Genomic DNA, 23626 nt, shown 5'->3' with positions numbered 1-23626 from the left:
AAGAACATAACCAAGCTTGTGAAGGACTACTTTTTTTCTTTTGATGTACACTTCATGCAGCCTAATGCAATCGGGAATATGCCGTAAGTAGTGCAGAAAAAATGGGTGCGTGCGTGTGTGTGTCATGCCGTTGCATTGGAAAAAAATTAGTTTAATTTAAAATTTAAAAGCGTTCAACTTCGCTTCCAAGAGGCCCGTTTCAATGTGGTAGTGTGCAAAACGTTACTTCATCGGCGCCGCGTTCTAATCAGTCAGCTCGTAAATTGTTGCAAAACGCGAATTTCTTGCGCGCAAAAAAATGCGACCGCTGTGATGCGGATGGCGGCGGCACACTTATCGTGGAATCGCAATAAAGGTGCACGTTTTCACAATCCTCCGCGATAAGCTCTTTCAGTATTGTTGTAACCTTGGTGTGTTCTGGTTGCCTTTCTCTCTCTCTCTCTATCTCCTGGGAGTCTGGAGTGTAAAGCGTTGCAATTTGACTCATCCTGCACGTGTTACGAGACATTTATTTTCCGTTCTCTCTCTCTCTCTTTGTTGTTTCCAGACGGCTCGATTAATGTCGCGCTTTCACTATATCACCGATATTGACCACTTGGTGTGACGAGATAAATAAATAAATAAATAAATAAATATTTCTTTAGTAAGGGGGGGGGGGTGATTATAAATGAAAAGAAGAGAAAAGTGAGCCCCGTAACTGCCTCTAAGGGGGAGGACACCTCAACAGTAGCTCACGAGGGAGGGGGGTAGAGGAGGGATTAAAAGGATAGGATTAAAAGGCGCAGAGAGAGCGAGGCGCAGGGACAGTGAAAGACGGAAGTAGAAGACAGGAAAGATGGACACGGTTGCAGGAGTCCGAGAACGGGGCACCACTGGCGAGAGCTCTTGTCGGCGACAGGAGATGGCATAGGGCTAATCCAGTCGGCCAGTGCTACGCTGTCGTCGTCGTCGGGGACCGGCGGCGGGAAGTGGCGTATACGACCAACCCGGTCGGCCAGAGCTGCACTGTCGTCGGTGATCGCGAGGGCACAACTGGTCGGCGCGGAACCCAGTGCGCGAGTCTCTTTAGTAAGGATTGCCTTTGCAAAATTGCATAAACTCTCTGTCATCCATGGCAATGGCGGAAGAACCATCTTTTCAATGGGCAATCGGATCACCTGCTTTCTGGACTTGCACTGCACTACAAAAGCTGGCACCACATCCTCCACAGTGCACTATAGCAGTCTTCTTTTTTTTTAAGGGGCAGGGGGATTATGGGGGACATACTTTAGCAGCCCAGAGGGAATTATGGCGGTGCCCAGGCTGCCTTAGTTGAGAACGATTACGCTTGTGACGCGGTGCGGTCGTATGCGTACATGCGCGATGGATGCAGTCGTGCAATTAAATGCGCGCGCACACCACCTGTTCTCGCTTTCCCTCTTCCTACTCTACACTATTTTGGCCACTTTCCTTCCCCCAACGTAGGGTTACCAAGCCAGGTAAGACCTGGTTAACCTCTCCGTCTTTTCTTTGTTTTTCCTCTCTCTTGACCGGCAGGTCGTGGGACCGAATCACGGCCTTGGTGGCCGTATTTTCGATGGAGGCGAAAGTGCACTTAAGGCTCGTGTCACCGTGTGCTTATTATTATTATTATTATTATTATTATTATTATTATTATTATTATTATTATTATTATTATTATTATTATTATTACTTTCCTCTCTATCTCAATCGTAAAGTTATTGAAAATCAGCGCCTGTTCTATATAAGCTGCAAACTGAAATTCATAAGCTGGTGCCATTAACCAATAGCTGTAAATATAGCCAGGTATTAAAATACACGTGAAATCCCTGATAGCAAGCGTGGACTTTCAGATTTGTTTGGTGCGACGCATTTTTTTCTTCGGTGCTTATCACGGCCTGTGTATACACCAACTTCAAGACGTGGCACACATACAACACAAACGCTTGCACGTATATTCTGTTAAAGCTAGAGATATAATGCTTACATAATCATTCGCAAGCGTATGCCACAAATTGCGAATATTTTTCCCGGGACAAGCTGTCAGTTTTTTGTTTGTTTGTTTGTTTGTTTGTTTGTTTGTTTGTTTGTTTGTTTGTTTGTTTGAAGGAATCCGAATGCAACTATATTGTACGTTGTTTCAATTTCTTCGCATATTACAGATTATCGAAGTTATATGACATATAGAGCATGTCAAAAAAAAAAACCTTGTCACGAACACATCGAAAGTATTCTGTATTATGCGAAGAATGTCACAGATATGCGCAGGAGTTTGTATCCATGTGCTAAACATGAAAAAACATAAGTATGCGACCAAATGCGCATTGTCGGCCAATGTACAGTGCAAGGCTATAAAAGTATTATTATATAAAGCTTAATTGCATGATTTCTGTGCACGGCCGAGCATCGCATTTATACCTTGCCATACTTCCGATTTAAGAGCTGGCACGTCATCGACGCCAAAATTGGAGCGCTGTTTTACGTCAGGGACGCACTTGCCTCACGAACAATAGCCCTAAGCAGACGAAAATAAATGTGACGTTATCATTTTTTCTATTTTATATTACGTGCCTTCCTTCAGACGGGGCGCGTCCGAGAGAGCTGCAATCGCGGTTGGCAAGCTTGGAACAGAGTGTCGTTATTTTTCAATTAATACGCAATGCGCATGCGCTTTGTCTCTTGACTTCACTTGATTGTGTCTGACAAGGAAACGAAGTGAATAAAAATTAAGGCTTGCAGTTTGTTGAATAACCATTATACGACCATGGTTTAACTAAAAACCAACAGACAATGAAGCCAAGAAAGGTATAGGAAACGTTATTTTCATCTTTTAGCTGTATTGTAGCAATTGCCATATAAATGTGAAGGCCCAGACTTGCAAATTAAAAAAAAAACCTAAATGTAGCTTCGTACAGATGGCACCAAGCCTGAAAGAAGTCCGAAGGTGGCGGCCATCTTCGTTTCTCTTTGGTTTTCTTTTTTTCTGTTTTTTTTCGTCATTTTATCTCCGGCGGGAAGAAAAAAAAAAGTCAGACAGATGCAACAGATTCTGAGAGTCGATTTCATGCGGAGAAGCAGTCGAGTCACGGCATATATGACTCACTTCCAATGCTTTGAGCCAAGCCTTGCGTGGTGTATCGATGCCTTGATGCACCTGAGTTAGTTGTGCGCATATGGTAGGCTTTAGTATATAAAGTAGGCTTTAGTGTCAGTTTTATTGAAACTTAGTGCATAGAGAGTGCGGTGGTGTGCGTATCATAAGTAGCGATTGTCGGCGTATTCCTTACATGAACGAGCCGCGGTTGATTATGGCTTGCGGAGTCATAAGAGCACACACATGTTTATCACATTATGAAAGTGGGTAACCAATACTGTAGCGAACACGATTGACGTTGTCCCCGTATATAGCTTCACGAGGTCTTTCTGACGCTCACTTTACAGATGCATCAAGCGTGGCTCACTCAGCACTATAGCACACTGGAATGCCACGTGGAATACCCGATTCGAGCTGGAACCGCGACCTCAATTCTTTCCGTCTATCTTACTTTTCGCACACGGACAATAATGCCGACGGAGGCATCTTTTGACACTCCCGAACCATACCATCTTTTAAAGATTCGACTTTCCTCTCAAAGCACCATGACAACAGCGCTATAGTCTCATTTCTGAACCTTACCATGCATATCTGCAACGGCCGCGATTCATGTGTAAGCTCAACTTAGATTTTCTTCCTTCCGAAGAAGTTAACATTTCTGTCCAATTGATCATTATACACCGCATATGGTAAAGTAGCGCACCTTTGAGAGGAGCGCGCTATTTTCCCCAACTATAACCCAGCTATCAACCTTACTTAACTTTACTTTTCCGTACAGCATTTTTATTGCCTCTGTCCGCGCTGATTATTATTATTATTATTATCATCATATTATTATTATTATTATTATTATTATTATTATTATTATTATTATTATTATTATTATTATTATTATTATTATTATTATTATTATTATTATTATTATTATTATTATTATTATTATTATTATTATTATTATTATTTAAACTTCATTTTGGTCCAGAGAAGACGCAGGGGAGACACCGCGCCACCCGGCTAATCATCACTTTATTTCTTTTTTATACCTTCTTTTTTATTTAATTGTGATTTTAGTGTTGTGTATAAATGAGGACTGAAAAAATAAAACACCTTTGGTTGTTAGTGCCGTGGTTTGTGTCCCTTCTTCATCCCGTTTCTTTAGCGCTGTTTTATCCTAGAAACTGTAGCTCGTTCAATGGTGCACTCATCACGGAGGCAGTGCAAGGCCGGGTGAGGCACCTCCAATCCCGGAAGCCAGTGGAAAACCACGTTAGGTGCGAAAAGTTATCAGATGGTGGTGAGGCAGAAGCACTACATCGACTGAGAAGTAAAGTGGCTTTCGCCTTCTATGACTGAGCGCATGACAGATCCTGTGAGATTTTATTTCGTTCATTAACTGTCGAAACTCAATTCATTGCGTAGGACAGTGGTCTAAAACACGCGGCCTGCAGGCTGCATGTGGCCGACGATATATAGTCTTTCTTGGGATACTTCAACTGTCTGCCTGTCTGTCACCAGGCAAAAGTTTAAGCCCTTGCACAACGCCTAGCCATACTGATCTGCTGGCTGCGCTTATATTGTGAACATTATATATCAAAAACAAATATTACGCATAACTGAGGCGCGACATCAATACGCAGGTGTTAGGTGGTGTGTTTCTTGACTATAAATGCATAGAAACGTAGTTCTAAAGACCTTAGTGTTTCTTAGGCTGCGCTGACAATGCCACGCTACACACACACACACACACGCACACACACACACACACACACACACACACACACACACACACACACACACACACACACACACACACAAGAGTGTGTTGTCTACGTTTCGCTTCACTAAATCGGTACGGTGCTGCCACCTACCAGTGGCTCTGCGTTCTACACAAGCTTTCGTTTCCCGATATTACTGCCAGATGGCATCCGTTTCTCACCCAGCGCCTTCAGACAGAAGGCCGAGTAGCCGGCGGTGCGTATAGCACTGTCCTATACATTTTTTCCCTCGGTTCGTATGTTGATGAGCTACACTGCCGCGATTCAAGCATATCTTTTTTAAGACATGCCCGAGTGGCCTCCATGAGTTTAAGAAAGATAACCGCGGAAGAAAAACTCTTTCACCACAGGCAGCCTGATTTTAGTCACTTGACAGATCAGTATTGACGCTTTTCACGAATTCTCATGCGAAATACCTTTCTTTAGTGATGCCATGAGCGTCTGGAGGGGGGTGCAAGTGGAGGGGGAGCAGCTGCCCCTCCTTGGAAGTTTATAGGATATTTTTTTACGCAGGCATAAGCTATACAACTTCATTAACACACTAAAGCTCTGGCCTTCAGGATTGTCACATTCAACCTCACACGTTACACCGTATCGAGTAATCTTGCACCTGTCATGTCACGGCAGTGAAGGAAAGGCTATGTTGTTGGATGCCCCATTACACTGGCGGATGCACTCCCCTGCAAAAACTTGTGAACACGCCATTGAGGGGTGCATATATAAAATGCGGGAAATACACCCCCTCCCCCATGTGTTTCTTGCGGGAGGCTAATGTTGTAACTGCAGCCCGCAACCTGAAGCAAGTTTGATACCCAATTAGGCGTATATAGGAGAATGCGTGAAGAGCAGCCGCATTTAACTGTTTACATAATCTTCAGCGCACGTTCTCCTAAGGTCTTTCTTTATCTTTACTTCGTTCTCTGCATTGAAGCAAGTAAGCGAATATACGCTGACTAACCATTTTGCGTTTAAATAATGAGTTCTTTCTCCCTCTCTCCAGCGCAGGCCTCACTAAACCGTCTGGATTGTAGCGAAACTTTTCCTGAGGCAAAATTCCTTGCACCATAGTCGTGTTCATCGATGGCGCATAATTCAGCTTTTGGAGGACGCTGATCTTGATGACCGATCACGCACGCTATGTGCGCTGGCACTGCCCAATCTCTCTTTGTTTTCTCGTACCCAGACTTTACTCTCTTACACCCATTGTAAGGTAGCAAACCGGACGCTTGTCTGACTTACCTCTACGCTTTTCTCCTTCTTGCCCTATCCCTACAGCGATCCGGGTTAATTTTAATCGTATAGGATAACGTGTCAGTATGATTTGGTACACACTTTGGTTTGTTTCTTTTTCATGTTTATCACAAAAAAGTGAGGCCACAGGAGCCAGACATCGAGTCCGCAACCTTCTATTAAGCAGCGTAATTCCATTATCTACTGAAAAGCGTTTTTAAATTTACAATACCGCGAAACATTGTACTGACAATCAAAGACAAGTACATGGTAGAAATATGCACACAACGACCCACTGCACTGTGCAATATACACGTATCTTGCTATTCTGCTCATGTCTTTGTTCCCCAATACAACGATTCACGGTATTAACCACAACCGACTAGCTCAGCTGTCAACTTCTCAACCTAGAACTTCGTCTCGTATATCATCAGCCCCATCATTACAGCGACAGTGTTCCTGCCTCAATCTCCTACGCACACAGGGGCAAACGAGATGCAGTCGTCGCATGCACGCGGCGTCTCCACCGTGATTCGACCGCCGACGCCTCTGCGCATTTCGCGGCCCACCGGTGGTGACCCCTGACCTCGTCGCCGACTCTTTTTCCTCTTCTCCGTTTGACGTCGCGCCATGCGCAAACACCGCCGGACCGGGCCGAGGCCCCCTCGTGTCGCTCGCTCGCTCGGCCAGCGAAAAAGGTGCGCGACAGGTGTCCGAGATAAGCGGGGCGTTGCGCGCCCTGTTTGCGCTGCGCAGTGGCCCCGCAGCAATCCGAGAGCGCCCTTTTACGAGCTAATGACGGGCTCCCGTTATCAGCGAACAGCCCCGTGTGCGGGATCAAAACAAACATCACGGACTCCTCCTGGACGTCCTCGCCTCTGACAAGATAAGAAGCAGCCCGCGTGATAAGCGCGCGCTCGGCGGGATGTGCACGCCCTTGCCTGTGCGTGCCTACCTCCCGACGCACGGCCATGGCGTCACGTGGACGCCGGTGGTGACCGGACATTCGCGCCCGAATTCGAGGAAACCCGTGCGCCTTCCTTGCTCGTGTATACCTTGTAGGCGGTAGCGATCCAACAGGTATACATGCATAAGGTAGCGCGTTATCACCTGCAGACACGTGGCTTTGAAACGTATCGCAATTTAAATGTCCTTGCCTGGTCTCTGGCATTCAAGAACTTCTTTACCTTGCTCGGATAGGCTTCAGCGTGACTTAGACGAAGACCAAGGAGACACACAGAACACAGACAAGCGTTGGCCTAATGCAGAAAAATCTGTTCCTATAGCACTTTGACTTAAGCAAGTTGGTACATGTCCTATTATGTAGACTTCTACATTGGGCCAGCGCTCGTCTGTGTTGTGTGTGTCTCCTTGGTCTTCATCTAAATCGCGCTAAAGCCTATCCGAGTATGTGCATATTCCCCCAAGTTAAAGTCCTATTGGAACATATTTCTTTACCTTATTTGTTAAAGTACAACACGACTATAAGCTCGAAGAGGTGGCTTCATTTCCAGGCTTTTTTTGCATTGTCAGCCCTATTTACAGTAGGGGTGACAATGCAAAAGCCACAACACGACTAAGCTCGAAGAGGTGGCTTCATTTCCAGGCTTTTTTGCATTGTCAGCCCTATTTACAGTAGGGGCGACAATGCAAAAGCCCTTGGAGTACTACTGCGTACATAAATTTAGGTGCGAGTTTATAAAACAAGATAGTTAATAAATTAATCCGCTCATATTGTGTGAAAAAACTAATCCTGTGAAAAAAGCCGGCGTATAGCATTTTTTAAACAACTCCAGTGCTTTCTACTGCAATTAAAACCCATCTTTTGTGTAATACCCCCTCATTCAGGTTGTCGAGGTATCCAATAAAAATGAATAAACAAACAACTATATTCTCAGTCCGCGTGGAATTTGTTTTGTAGCTGCAGAGCTTATTGCGTTTTAGCGAGAACAGGTTTTGTGTCTAAAATTTCCCGCGAGAAAAAGCTTTGTATAAACCGCTTTTCCACGTGAACTTTTGGAAGAGGCTGTTATTACAACGATAACTCGCCGTAGCTAGCTGACCAAGTAAAATAGTAGCTTCAGGTATTGTCCACTTTAAACCACACGTCGAACTAGCAATTTCGAAGGCAAGCAGTGCGCAGAAATTGCACTTGCTTGTAAAAGAAATATTAGGGAACACAAGTTTCCAGATATTTGTCTTCAAAATATGTACAGGTATGCGAGAGGTATCGTTAATACTGTCACGCGTTGCTTTCAAAAAGTTTTCAGCAGCGCAGCTGTCACGTAATTGTTGCAAGCACGTTTTTGCTTCTGATTCACTTAGCCATTGTTATTACTTTGTGTGACCCCAAGAGCATGATAAACGAAAGATTTCTTAGCGGAAGTGTGGCATTCACTGAGATTTGCCATGCGAATAACATAACACCATGTTCAGTTAATCAACCTGTACATAGTTGCATTGAATATTCGAGGCTATTCTGCACCACCCTTCGGAGGCTTGTTGTAAGCAATGAAGATTTTCGGCCTTATGGACTGCTCATACGAAACTGAATTTTGGTTACCAAAATGGTACGTGCCAATGAGCGCGCATCTGCTTCTGCCGAGATAAATAAGAAACAGCGTTGTAACACACGGCATATAATGCAAAATCATGCATTTATGACACGCACATAACTTTGCACAAAGAGATTGCTTAGTTCTGAACTTGGTATTCCTACTCAACTGAAACATACACAACCAATCACAATTTAATGAAACCTAACATTAGCAAACGTAATTTCCCCTAAATCATACCTTACCTTATTTTCTTTTACCTGACCTGAACGAACGTCATTTAACGTAATTCAATCTCACTTAACCCAATCCAACGCAATAACTCGACAATTCACAAGTTCCAAGAAATGGCTTTACCGCATTAACACAATACTTGCGGCAAAGTGCCCTTTCGGTGAACAGGAGGACCACTCGAGCGCCGCCTGCTCCCTGCTTGCAACTTCTTTCACGATCGATTTTGCAGAGCCCGCACTCACAAAAATGTCTCACGATGAAAAGTTTCATAAGAGAATATTACAGCCAATCGAGATCTGGCACATATAATTGACGAAGCCAAGCCGGCTGACCAATGGGTAAACGTACTTACGGAAGAGTAGTTTTGCAAATTAGACCACTTGATGCGCATTTGCAAAAAAGTAAAAAAATTAAAAAAAGCTCTCACGCGAACATTATTCGCAGCTGGAAAGTTCAGTCAATTTTGATTCTAGGCATGTTATTAGCGAAAGCGGCAGGTCAATTACACAAATAGCACTTACAACAGAAGGGCTTCAAGTGAGCTTAGCTTGTTGAATCCGCATTTCCTAAACGCTCTTAAGCTGAAATTATTCGTAGGAAAAAAAAAACAGATCTAGGCAATCCTGATACTGCACAAATCACTAGCGAAGATGGCTGGCCAATGAAAATTATCACTTATGAATGAAAAGCTTTTTGTATTACGTCTTTTAGGCTGTTGCATTGCACTTTAACGTCCATTCATGCAATATATGCTACGTAATCGTGTACTTGACAGATTTCTCGCATCGTGAACGCATGCACCTACACAATTATTTTGTTCTCCTCTGTCTAATATACTTTAGTTCGTCGACATTTTCTCTGTTTATTTTCTCTGGTAAGCTAACTATGAAAAAAAGTGGCGTTTGTATAAAATGAGAATATGGAGCCGAAAAATCTATTTCAACACGATGTTATTTATTAATTGACAGAAACTACTGTTTCAATGATCAGAAGAATAACCGAGATGACGGCACGTATGTCAATAAATGCACGGCTATTCTTGGCTATACTTGGCTATTATTATCGTCCTAATACAGCCACAACTTCAATGAATCGAAACTGCGACCATTGCGCTCAGCAACAGCACTTAATTATCGACCATTTTCTTGCACACGGAATGAATAAAATAAACATTTAACATTTACGGAGAACTCATAGGGCTCAACATTATGACTTCGCGACTGCTATTTGAGAAAGAAGCAGTCAATGAGGCAAAATTGGAGGACCCCTAAGCTTCGCCTTTAAGAGTTGAACGCGACTGCGAAATCCGGCCCCTATGCACCCTTCAACCGCTAAGTGCATACTTATTCATATGTTTTGTTACCTACACACACACACACACACACACACACACACACACACACACACACACACAAACACACACACACACACACACACACACACACACACATGTACACAATAGATTAGACCAGCGCGCGCTATTATCGCCGAAGGGGCTCGTTTTCGCCGTGACATCTGTCGAACAAAATGCGTTAAATGGGCCCCGAAACACTTTTTCAAGTAACCATAAAATGAATTCACTAGAAGAGATTATTGACTCATGAATTCAACGCCGCTAACATTTTAAGAATCCGTCCAGTGCGAGTAGAGTTACAAAGGTTTGTCACATGCTGCAATTGCATTATCTCTTCTCTCGTCCCGACAAAAGCGCTGGAAGCTATGCAGGAAGGGGTGGCAGGGCAAAGACACTACCACGCCTCGTGACCTTGAGCATTTTTTTTTCTTTGAATGCGCGACTTTTTCAGTGTGATTGCGCGCGCACGTGTGGACAAGTTGCGGCCTCCCGCGGCTATCTCGGTAACTTGATTTTTCAGCCACAGACACACAGACGATTTTTCGCTCACAACCAACGGGGCCGGCGGCGGGTTTTCCGCGACACGAGCTAACGCTATCACGTTAAAACGTGTATACTACCATGCAACGTGAAGGCAAAGAACGACGAGAACATTTGCAGTGCATGCATGCTCTTCAGACGTTGACAGTGTGCACCCGCACGAGCTAGAAATGACATAATGACCTTTCAGATTTAACGTCTCAAGACCACAATGTGATTGTGAAGGACGCCGTAGAGGAAGGCTCGGGGAGTTTCGGCCACCTGAGGTTCATTAAAGTGCACCTGAATCTATGTACTACGGCCACAGTGTAAGAATAAGAGACTAAGGCATCTGGTATTTTTACCTCTTTCTAAAACGCGGCCGCCGCGTGCCGGGATTTTATGCCGCGGTCTAGTTAGAAATAGCAGTGAAACACAGGAAAGATATTGCAGAAAGTTGTGGTTGCAAAGTATGACAAAAAAGTCTAAAAGCCGCGAGCCTTTAATGTACAGCATTCTTAGGCGATTATACCTCAGTGATTTTGGTAGCGATATTGTGTCTGTGACGCAAAAAGCGTGACACCTTTCCGGCAGGAATACGTACGCTTCCATAAGAGGCACATGAGTCTGGGGTGGGCCAACTTGAATTTGATTAATAATAATAATAATAATAATAATAATAATAATAATAATAATAATAATAATAATAATAATAATAATAATAATAATAATAATAATAATAATAATTGGGGTTTAACGTCCCAGAAGCACCATATGATTATGGGAGACGCCGTAATGTAGGACTCCGGAAATTTCGACCACGTGGGATTCTATAACGTGCACCTAAATTTAAGCACACCGGCCTCAAGCACTTCCAGCCCCATCAAAAATGCAGCTGCCAAGGCCGGGATTCGTTCGGTCCCGCGACTTGCGGGTCAGCAGCCCTTAGCCACTAGACCACCGTGGCGGGTAGCATGAATTTGATAATTTAGGAGGGGGCCAAGCTAACTTTGAGGGTGACATGAAGGTGGATAACATATACGGGCCGACTTGCGGGAGATAAGCGTCCCTAGCCGGGCAGTGCACACGGCCAGACATATATCTCTCAGTGCGGGCTCTCTGCTGCTCACCGAACGTATAGCAGCTATATACACACAGTAAAAGAAATCTTGCTCGCTGCGGCTGCACACACGAATTGCAGCCGATGCCTGCTTGCTTGCCAATTCCATATGTCTCGCATTCCAAGCTTCACGCAGTTCCTTGCATAGCGAATATGTGTGAAGGCTCAGCAGACGCCCCGATGCCTCTAGCACTACAACCCAAAACAGAGGCCTATACCACGTCGGAAACACCTGAAACGGGAAATCCTCCCCATTTAATCAACCCCACAGTGCGGGCGGAACTTGAAAACTTCACTTTTCAGCTCGCCATCGGTGCTTAGCCGACGCGACCGTGGTATCCACGTGATCGCTGCTCGTCACACCGACAATGGCGCCATCTATACCCATGGATGGTTGTAATGATCGCGTCTTCTGCTGTTACTGTGCAACAAACGACTGCAATTTTCGTATCGTCCGTGGGCCCCATCGTCCAAGGAAGGGCGCTTTTGTGTTGAGAGGACGACATCCGGCGACTAACGACCCAGCGATGGCGCCGCCTCGTCTTCCCTGCACCTGTACCGAAAGGCGCACGTGCGGTCTAAAAAAAGGAAAATTACCCCCAGATGGGACGGGAGCACGCGTACGCCCCTGAAAAAAAAGTTTGGACTGCATCGGAATGGGCAGTTGACGTACAGCCAGCAAGAAGTGCGGTCGTCGGTGTCGCGAGTCTCGCGTAGGCGGCGAGCATGGAGTGACCCACGCAACGTATTGAGACGGCTGCGATTCCGGGCACCCTCGTCGTCTACTAAGCTGGCGAGATCTTCAGCGACACCCCGTCAACTCCCCTACGTGTACCGAGAGCTGGCCTTGTCCGTATGGAACTTTTTATTGGGACTATTTTAAAAACTGTTAATTTATTATAACCAGCCTTTTTCTAAAATATTTGTAGTTGTGTGAGCTGCGTCGCATCGTAGCTCAGAAGCGCGAGCCAGAGCTTCTTTTCTTTTTTTTTCTCGTAAATTTTCCTTGTCTCTCCTGTAGTTTGATCCTGTGGTTGATTTATTATTATTCCGCGTATTTGTCTTTAGTCTGTATCTTTTGTAGTGTTTTTTAGCATATTTAGTTATATAGCTGTTCTTTCCATCGCACGTATCAGTTTTCCTCCTCTGTTATTTTTGTAATGTCCTGCCTTTGCCCCTGTTTTAATTAAATGCTCGTTTGTGTGCAATCAAACCTCCGTGTCAGCTCTATATGAGTGCGTCGGTCAGGCCCACACATCACCACACGTGCAACTCCGCACGGGTGGACCGACCTGCAAATAAGTTTGAAATGTGGCACATCGAGGCCTTTCAGGCGTCGCAGGCCAAAGCGAATAAAGTGGAAGCCTGCGAGTCTGCCGCGCGTCGATGTTGGAATCGGCGGGGCCTCACCCGAAGTGTGTGACACAGCTGGTACACCTCTTTTGTCTCAGATTAGCTTGTGTCGTTTATACTCCATCAATACGTTGAACCAGTATGTGTATTCCTAAACAATCACACACTCGAGAGAATATAGGATAAGCCGGTAAAATGGTCCGCTGAAAGTATACCACCGTGTGGAATACGCAAAATGTTATATAACGGAGTGCTTGCTGAGCGCGTGTCTCAATGTCAGACGTAATCGTATTCCAGAACGACTCGGCTAAAAGCGACATGCACTGTTGTAAAAGAAGCTAACCCGTAAACAGGAAAAGGATCAAGGGCACAGCGAAGCGTGTCTTTTATCTAACCTTGTCTGCGCGGCGTTTCGCTTCACGGCGCATAATGAGTGCGCTCTGCATGCTGCTGTGCTAACCCGAGCACTGCACGCGGTCACCGCTGGTTTCCACTGCTGGCTTCCTTACATGTGCTGGTGTGACATTCGACAATCTTTTCTTATGCGCCCATGTATGTACAGACATTCTGCCTTTGTTTTTAAGCTGACTTAAACTCGGCTTATCTGTGCCTTCGTTGAAATTATTTCCCTCGAACAACTGAAAGAAGAACGACCGCAGCAAATGCAGCACACAATATACAATAAAATACTATGTAGGCTACTTTGCTCCCTCAGTTTCCTGCCTTCTTTTTTTTTTAATTGCGAAGTATTTTTTCATGAACTACAAGCACTTTTTGCGTCAGATAGATAGATAGATAGATAGATAGATAGATAGATAGATAGATAGATAGATAGATAGATAGATAGATAGATAGATAGATAGATAGATAGATAGATAGATAGATAGATAGATAGATAGATCTATCTATCTATCTATCTATCTATCTATCTATCTATCTATCTATCTACCAGTAATGTGAAAACCCTGAGGGTAAAATAAATATCCATCTATCTATCTAGCCGGTTACGTCCGAGTGCTCTCGTGACCACCCCCTTAATTTGGCGTGAACGAAAATTAGTATGGTAGGGTAAGCTGGTTTGATGAATATGACGCACTGATTAAGACATGACAATGCCCCAGTGCCGCCGCGTACGTCGTCAAACACTTCCCGCCATTGACACATACCCGCGGGTGGGTATGTGTCACAGATATTTAGTAACGACAAAAACACACAAGGGAAATTTTAACGCGTGAGCGTTAAGAAAAACCTGAAATAGGCAGCGTTGACCCAACGAATGCAAAGAATAAACGTCAGCGTCCCGACAGGAACCGAACCCAAGCATTCTGCGTGGTAATCAAGTATTCTTACACAGAGCCACGCCAGGGCATGGAACTACTTTTCAAATGGACCCTATAGTGTTCGTGAAACGTCGATTGAGGTTGTGGCTATCCAATAGTGGCTATCCAATTGTATAAACATTACATATGTACTCCTATGATATAGCCGTCACATCGGGCTAACGTCAGTTGTAGTTGTATGCACCATGCGCTGATGTTGATTATGTAGCAGCGTCAAAGGCTATACCATTAACGCGAGCACCAACGCTTCACATCAGCTTACCGTTTCTAGTGTTGCTGATACTCATGTTACTGTTGGCATCGTTGCACAAGTGCAAATAACTGGTTATATCAACATCTTCTATTCCTCAACATATGTCTGTGAGTGCAACGTTTATACATATATTTAGAGTCATTTCATCACGTGTCGCACAATAAAAAATTACAATACGGTCACTTTCCCTTCGCATGCTTCGTATAACGTATATTTCCGATGTGCGTAGGATCTGCCTAATTTTTTGTTGTTGTTGTGGTGGCTATTGCCTTTAAAATACATATAACACTGAGCGTGTTGGTACTTATTCATGGTTATAATGAAAGTAGCGAACAAAAAACTGCGGCCACGCAAGCTATAGAGTTGCGTCGTGTTTATGTACGCCATATTTCATCTCGATTATCAGTGCACTTTTGTTATTATCCCCTCCCCTCACCAACACACACACAGACACACACACACACACGCACGTAGGCACACACACACGCACACACACACACACACACACCTGTAGGCACTGACTTTAATAAATTGTATGATCACACAATAAACTGCACACATAGCTTCATGAAAAGCAACCAAGATATAGGTTTTCTTGCGGTACCATTTATGCACACTACCCCTATAACAGAATGTTTTTAGGGCTCATCGTCACTAAATCGGGTTATAGATATGAGCTTCTATGTGCTGCTCGAAAATAAATAAGTTAGAAGGCGAAATTTTCAGAGGGAGGGTGAGTGGGGTGGCATAAAATTCACAGTCACCACGGACATGCTTATGCAAGCTGTCTTACGTTCTTACACAAAGAGCAATTTTTTTTCACTGTATACGCGTTTTCTCGCTCATTTGTTCACATAGTCCTTCACCAAACATTGCAGATGGTTTACTGTAAGCAGTATACGTTTATTGAATTGTGCTAACCTCACGAAACTTGGTCTGTGCCAATTTCGTGGTCGGATGCACGCGAATAAATTTACGTAAGCTTAGTCGAATGCCTAAACTATATTTTAAATTTCTATAACTTAAAGCCCCGACATGAAACGTTCAAACATTTTAAGGGATGTTTCAAACTAACTGTCCTATATAGAACACATGCCGAAGCTAAAGAGATTATTATAACTGAGAACACCAGTTTCAGGCTCGGGAGTTTTCAAGGATCTCGGTCACTGCGGCGAAACATACCTAAACGTCGCTACGTCTTATTATAGCGGGCTGTTTCTTCTAAAGAAATGTCTAAAAACGAACGCTCGACATTCTATTCCTTTTTGCACCTTGCACGTTTCATATAACACGTCAAGTAATAATTTAAGTGAAACTCTGGCTTAATTAGTTACTCAAGAGTGTCTATAAAACAGCCCATATAAATATGAGGGAAATTGAAGTAGTAAACAAGTGCTGTAACAGACAGTGTTTATTTGTTTATTTATATTTTCATTCCTTGTTTTGTACATCTTTAGACACACAATGACGTGTTACCGAGACGAAGCAGACACTATTATTCATTTGTCTATGGGCACGAAAAGATGACTACATCAATGCATGGATCACAGAAGGGAGACACATTCATCCGCGAATAACGAGTTGTTTTTTTTTTTCTTAAGGCATTCTAACTGACCCACTTTCCTTGAAGTGTGGTGAGCAGTTAGCAGGAAAAAGAAGTGAGACGTGTAACTAAAATATTCAAAACACAATATGGGCCAGTTCTTCGTGATTACAAAACTTGGTCTAGATTACCTACGTGGCAATGTAAGGTGATCAGTTATATGGCAAAAATAACTGAAACACCAAGTGATCGCACTGATAGGAGTAAGCTTGTTAAACTTGCCGTAGTTACACTCTTGGTTCTACTCATTTCATGATGTTGGTCGTTTCATTCACGACAGTAATGTGCGCAACTGCTTTTTTTATTAGCAGGGGGATTTATATTATATTAGCAGAGGGATTTATTATAGCAGGGGGATTTAACTTGCTGGCACAGTCGCCGGTTCCATATGCTGGTTACGGTGGTTTAATTTCGATAGAACCAAAATGATGTATATAGGCCCGTGTTTTGTGCGATGTCAGTGCGCACTGAAGAACGTCGACGGTCGAAAATTATTTTGGAGCCCTCCAGTACGCCGTGTCTCATAATCACGTCGTGGTTTCCACAAACAAAACTACCGATATTGTGATGCTATCACGAAAATGAAACTGCATTCCATTTCCATGATAGCTGCGTAGCACACCCAGAAGTTGTAATGTTTCGCGGAAACAAATTGTGTGTTCCTTTATATCGATTCGTAATCTCTTCTTTGAAACCTGTTTGAATCTATCTGTCATTATTGAACTCAGTATTACTCGCTAGTGGTTGTGTAATATTCTTCCTATTTGAATATTTGCTTCGAAAGTATTTGAAAACTCACTGACCAGGTAAAATTTTTGTAACACCATGCTCTTGTATGAAAGTGGCTGTATTGCAGATAAACAAACAAACAAATAAATAAATAAATAAATAAATAAATACGCATGATTACATATGTCAAGGCTTTCAGGGCTATTGTTGACGGCAGCAGTTAAGTACCTATCCCTTCCATAGTGTTCCATAGTTCCCTTCCACACTCACCTTACCCCTTTATTCTTCTTAAGCACCATAATTTTATGGTCAGTACACAGAGTGAACCGACCATCCCAACAGCGAGTGCTTCCGTTGTCGTCAATATTTGCCGCTTTTGAGCCCGTAAAAATATAGGATGCACACTGACGCAGCGTAAAGTGCGCTTTGCTGCATTGCCGGGTCGCCTTCCTCAGCGGCATCGGGCAAGGGCGAGAGCGGGGAGGCGGTACCCAAGGGGCGCTTCCCTTTCCGAAACTCCGATCCGCACCACCCACCAGGGAGACCGGCAACGTCCCTCCTAAGGCGAACGCGCGGTTTCCTGTCGGTCGTATATCGCGCCTTCTTTTTGTTTCGTGACTTTTTTTTCTCTCTTTAAAGCAAACACACCGTCTCTGGAAAGAACGCTGGTTCACCATTTCGTCATGTGACTCCGCAGACAAGGAGCGCGGTCACGTGACTCGGAGATCCGTCTTTTGTGCGTGCTTCTCTCAGCGACGACTGCGTGGTGGAAAAAAAGAGAAATAATATGTAAAAAAAAAGAAGAGCGCACCTTGCACTATAAGTCGCGCAAGGCTGGGTCGCATCAGAAGAGCTAACGGGCAACTATAGCTAGTACTGGCCTCACTAGGCTGACGATGATTTTTTTATCCAGGGCCAACCTCGGCCATAACGACTCTGCTCTAAATAAACGCACTGAACGTACTAATTAGTGACGTTAGCCGTGGCCGATGAACGCGCAAGAGTGGTGCCGTTTCTAACACCCTGGCGACAACTTCTTCTTTTTTTTTAATAATAACACGTGGGATTCTAGTTGCCAAAGTGACGATGCGATTATGAGGCCTGCCGTGGCAAAGGCCTTCGGCAAATTTTCACAATTCAGTCTTCCACGCCGTGCACTGGTATAGCACAGCACGAGCCTCCAGCGTTTTACATCCATCGAAATGGGACCTTCGGGTCAGCATCCGAGCACTATCACCGTAACACAGAGGTGGACACATGAGCCTTCGTTGTCTCGTCTATAATGCAACCATCGCGTAGAATCCCCCCTCCCATAGTATACTGTGACGAGGAAAGAGGCTGGTGGAAAAGAGTGCTTCACAGTGGAGGAGCTCCCTACGTCAAGTACAAGCCGTCTGCAGATTGCCCACGATACAGCGGCAAGGTTAACCATTACTGCGTAAGGTTCAAGGTTAAACCTGCGTCAACCTAAGCGTTGAACTTCAGGACCTGAATAAAGCTTATCTTACCATACCATATGGTGTTCCGTACAGCAAGACTATAGTATACCTTGTTTTGTAATTGTGTGGTTTGTTGGTCTGTCGCATTACCTATAAACCATAACATTACTATTAAACTCGAATAAACTGAACAAAACAAGGAACACACAAGGACAATAAATTCTCCTTGTCTATATGTTCCTTGTCCGGTTTATTCGCAGGTATTATTATTTTATAATAGTTTGCAGTAAATTGCACTATAATTACGTCTTTCAAATGTACCTACACATCCGCCTGCAAGTAACTTAGTTTGCACACAAAATTCGAGAAATAATGTGCATAATCTGCATATATGATGCGTCTCGTATATGCATGATGTTTATGTATTCAGATATATACCTGCATATCATCCGCATTTTTAGGTGAGATTTTTTTTTTGTCTGACCTCCCAAATTATGACGCGACCGCGCTTGCCGCTGTACGGGTAGCTTTGTATTTCACGTAATCGGAACTCATGCATATTTTTGTGAAGAATTGTCGTGTACGAACCAGCGTGAGATTCGAGCGCAACACATTGACTTGCCTCATGATATTCCTGCATGCGGACTGACTATAAGGAACGTCAGTGGACGCGCCTCTGCTTAACCAACCAATAAATATCAACATAAAACTTGCATCTTGTTCATATTTATTTCTAAAGGACACATCTCCAAATAATGAAACTGTATATTGAAAATTTTAGATAACTTAACGACTGGCTTGCCTGGTTCCTTTGTCTTCTGTCGACGTTTGTCACGCCACAATAAATTCACATCCACTATAGCTTAATACGCAGTTTTGTAAACAACACTGAACGGCTTCCTTTAATATAACTCAACTCGACTATTTATAATCTGATCTCTTGCATAATGTACGGGACTGTGGCAGGAATCCTATGTATAGAATGCGTTTATTTATGCGTGTCATATACTTTTTGTCGTATGAATAGTGGGTATATTTAGTGTGCATGGTATTATGCGTATATCATAAGTGGGTAATTAGTAACACACACACACACACACACACACACACACACACACACACACACACACACACACACACACACACACACACACACACACACACACACACACATATATATATATATATATATATATATATATATATATATATACAACACAACTGCGTGTCTCGCCTGCCCCAATGAATTGCTCTATTGGACTGTTCATCGGGTGGTAATTGCCTTGTTGGGAATCTGCAATGTCCACGAGATACATTTCACGTCTACTAATTAAATGTTAAATTATTCGCACTAGTGGCCAGTTTGAAATTACGAACGTTGGAACTGCAAGGCTGTTAAACCATGACTGCTTGACAGAAGTAAACAGACTAACACCAATATTTATAGATTCGTGTCTTTAGTAGCTACGAAACATGTCATCAACGTTCCGCTTAACAGTTTATCCATAGCATGCACACCATAGGTATACCACCTTGAATGGCTGATGGATCAACCAACCCGCCTTTTCCTGCTAACTGCCTACCTTGAATGAATCACTGACGCCCTTGAACATTGTGCGAATGAGATCAACTTACATATACCTAGCAGCCGTCAGTTAAACGGTGGATGTTTGATTCCAGGCCAGCGCGGCTGAATTTCGATTAGGGCGAAATACAAAGAACATCAGGGTGCTTTGGTTTAGGGTGACAGGTAAAGTAACCCTGGTGCGTGGTCTAAAATGAATTTGAAGTTTACAACTAAGGCACTCTCTTAATCAGGTCACGCTTAAGGGGCTAGATATAGCCAGAGGTAACCTCACATTTTTTTTTCTGGTTTCCTGCATACCAGCATTTAAACAGGACCTGATTAAGTGCGCGTGTCTCGTAATGATACAACGGGTCTGACCCTTCAAAATGACAGTAATTATTATTAACTTTAACGTATATTAGCACACATATGGCACTTTTGCGTATGTATCTGAATCAGAATAAGATGAAGAAGCCCAATTAACATTTTTCGCACTCTACAGACCAACTCTCCACGAGCCCCGCCGCCTGTGAGCTTTTGCAGGGCGCAATGCAACAAGGAGGAATACAGAAATACCATACTGTGCTTCATATGTATACCTATCGCGCACACAACACTGTGGAAGTTAAGCGCAAAATGTTGGACGAGAACCATGTATGGCGCCACACGTTCAGATTTCGTAGTTCAAAAATGCTCGCGTAAGATTCAAGCGCGCGTGTGAGGCAAGTGCCAACGATGAACTCTATCAATATGTATAAACTGCGAACTCAGGTCCCCCTGAAAATGAGTTTGCCGATGTCCTTGCGAATAAGAAATGGGTAAGTAATCGTTTCACGCCACTGTACGAAATTGCATATTCGGGGCGTATGTGAAACAAATAAATAAATAAATAAATAAATAATTGAATAAATAAATAAATAAGTCTATATCGCGCAGTGGCTGGATAGAGAGAGATGGGGAATGTCCGGCATATTAAACGACATAAAAGGCGACCGTCTGAATCGGAGATCAGACAAGTATAAGCGATATTCTATAGTTGAAAAGACAGGAGTGAAGTATGTCATGTCACGTGGAGCTTATAACAGAAAGACTGCAAAGGAAGGAAATAGAAGCCTGATGATGTAGATAGAGCGATGAGTCTGAAGTTGAATGATTAGCGTTAAATATAGGCAACCTGTGGAGAACACTGTGATGAATAGGGCTGAAAATGCGATCAGCAGACAGATGTTGCACGCTGGCGTGTGCCGTTGTGCGATCACACGATGCGACACACAGGCACTCGAATATTTCCGATTAAGAATCCGTCGATTACAGCGAAAAATCGCCAAACGTCGGGGCTCACCTCGTCTCGTTTGTCACAAAAGGGCCCCTCGTCTCGTTTGTCACAAAAGGGCCCCCCGCCTCGGCTCGTTTGTCACGCTGTCGTCAGGGTGAAAAGACTAGCATAACTAAGCACGCACACCTGGTTGACCCTCCACGTGAGAAGAATGACAGTGTACATACTAAAGGCGAACAGCCGTCTCATTTAAGGGAGCCCTGCCTATAAGTCGTACGTGCGAAAATGGCGCGGGTCAAACGACTACCGCGCAGGAAGGGGGTGTCACCGGAAAGGATCACTGCATAGGGTAAAACAATAAACGCGGGCGTTGGTGTGTGTCTGTGCTCTTCGATACAGTGCCCAGCGGCGCAGCGCCATGCTCGCAGACCCGCCGCAGCGAGCTGCGAAGCGGACCTCTCTCGCCTTTCGGCCGTCCCGTAAATCAGGGGCGCAAGCAGCGCCGTCTGTGCCGCGGGCGGTACGCACGGGGCCGGCCCACGTGCCGGGGCGGTCCCGTTGGTAGGCGGAGTCCTGGAGGCCCTCTCGGACGTCCGGGACCGCGACCGCTCTCCGCTCACTAGTACCATGTTTCCGGCGCGGCAAGAAGTTGGCCCCGCGGCGGCGGCGGCGTTCCAATACGCGGCGGCAACCTGTTACCCGACCAGCTGCTCGCCGCCCCCGCAGTACGCCGGCTTCGGAACCACTATGCACGGAGGCCTGGTAGACGCCGTCGACTGGACCGGGGGTGGCGGTTACCGGTACGACGACTGGGCCGCGCTTCAGCAGCAGCAGCAGCAGCAGCAACAACCGCAGAGTCTGTACGGAGGCTACGCGGTCGTTCCCGAACCACCAACCACGAGCCCAGACTCCGGCCTGGCCCCGTCGGACCTTAGTGGCGGCACGCCTTCGCCGGGACTCGTGCAGCCGGTGTCCAGGCCCGCGCCGGCGAGGTCGCCCTACGAGTGGATGATGAAGCCGTCGTACCAGGTGCAGCCGAACCCCGGTGAGCACCTTCTCTTGCCCGCGACGCGAACGAGACGTAGTCGAGGACTTGCGTTCCGTCGCACGGTGTAGAGCGACGTGACACACCAGTGAATTGGACACCTATAAACGTTTGGTGGGCCCTTTGACGGACGTCGCTTGTGTCCTCTTGAGACACGCATTTCATGCCCACGACACTCATCTGTATAGGTCTTGACGCTCTGCTGCGAGAGCATATGTCCGGTCGTTAACAAGCCAAATACGTCATGCACTGTCCACGTAACTCCCAAATGCTAAAGCTGTCACTCACGCTGTTTCACGATTGTTCCGAAGGGACCTCTCCACACCATGACGGTATACCCGCAGCGCCCGCAATGGTTGAAGTGCGGCGGCCTCCTCCCCGGCGCAGATTATCGGGGGACGAAGCTGTAAACGGTGCGAATGATGGGGGAGGAAGAAAGCCATTCGCAGCCGAATCGTTTAAAAACAGCGGCTACCATGGAAGCCGCTCTTCTTTTAATGGCCGTCGTATATCACCAGATACGACGGGACGAGTGCTATATAGAGACGCGTGCCGCTCCGTCGGTCTTGCTGTAATGCACGGTACACACCGAAGTTGCCTTCCCGTTTGGAGCTCAACGATCTATATGGCAGGAGCGGAATTTCGCTTTTGCGTGTTTTGTTCGGTTCGACATTCTACCACATTGTAAAAAATGTCACACCTGCATGGTGTGGCTTTAATGTGTTGGTACATTTTTTGCACTGTTTCTGATCTGATTATACAGTCAGCTGGCGTTGGCAGAAATTTTTCTGGAGGGGGGGGGGGGGGGGCGTCCAGTTTTTTTTTGTATGCACGTTCGCGCGTGCATTTGTGTGCGTGTATACATGTACACATGCAAAAATTTGAAATTGTAAGGAAGTTCAACCCTCCTCACCCTTTTTCGCTCACTGCAGCCTATATACGCCAGCGAAGCGTACGTCATCGCATTTTTTTTTAATTTCTTCAAGATACATATGCCCAACATTGCCGTTCGTAAACGCGCAGACTCGATGGGTAATGAATAACATCAACCTGTGCAATTACCGCACCTATTGGGAGTTTTTATGTGGAGGTGTTCAAAGTCAGCGTCACTCGCGCAGGAATTCAATAACCAAAAATGTA

At 44.8% G+C, this 23626-nt stretch overlaps 2 protein-coding genes across 2 annotated transcripts in view; one reads left to right on the top strand and one right to left on the bottom strand.

Moving 5' to 3' along the window:
- Positions 1 to 17920, bottom strand: part of LOC142776505 (structural maintenance of chromosomes protein 3-like) — a 62598-nt gene extending 44678 nt beyond the window's left edge. The window contains exon 1 of the mRNA XM_075880308.1: positions 17834 to 17920. Within this exon, the coding sequence (XP_075736423.1) occupies positions 17834 to 17836 (3 nt within the window). The 5' untranslated portion in view covers positions 17837 to 17920. The remainder of the gene's footprint in view (positions 1 to 17833) is intronic.
- A 4011-nt stretch (positions 17921 to 21931) lies between these two features.
- LOC119170058 (caudal type homeobox) overlaps positions 21932 to 23626 on the top strand; it is a 46800-nt gene continuing 45105 nt past the window's right edge. The window contains exon 1 of the mRNA XM_037421084.2: positions 21932 to 22486. Coding sequence (XP_037276981.2) covers positions 22069 to 22486 — 418 coding nt within the window. The 5' untranslated portion in view covers positions 21932 to 22068. The remainder of the gene's footprint in view (positions 22487 to 23626) is intronic.

The sequence above is a fragment of the Rhipicephalus microplus genome, chromosome 2 (genome assembly GCF_043290135.1).
Source record: "Rhipicephalus microplus isolate Deutch F79 chromosome 2, USDA_Rmic, whole genome shotgun sequence".
Taxonomy (NCBI): Eukaryota; Metazoa; Arthropoda; class Arachnida; order Ixodida; family Ixodidae; genus Rhipicephalus; species Rhipicephalus microplus.
The sequence above is the reverse complement of the archived record's forward strand: the minus strand, read 5'-3'. Positions and strand labels throughout refer to the sequence as shown.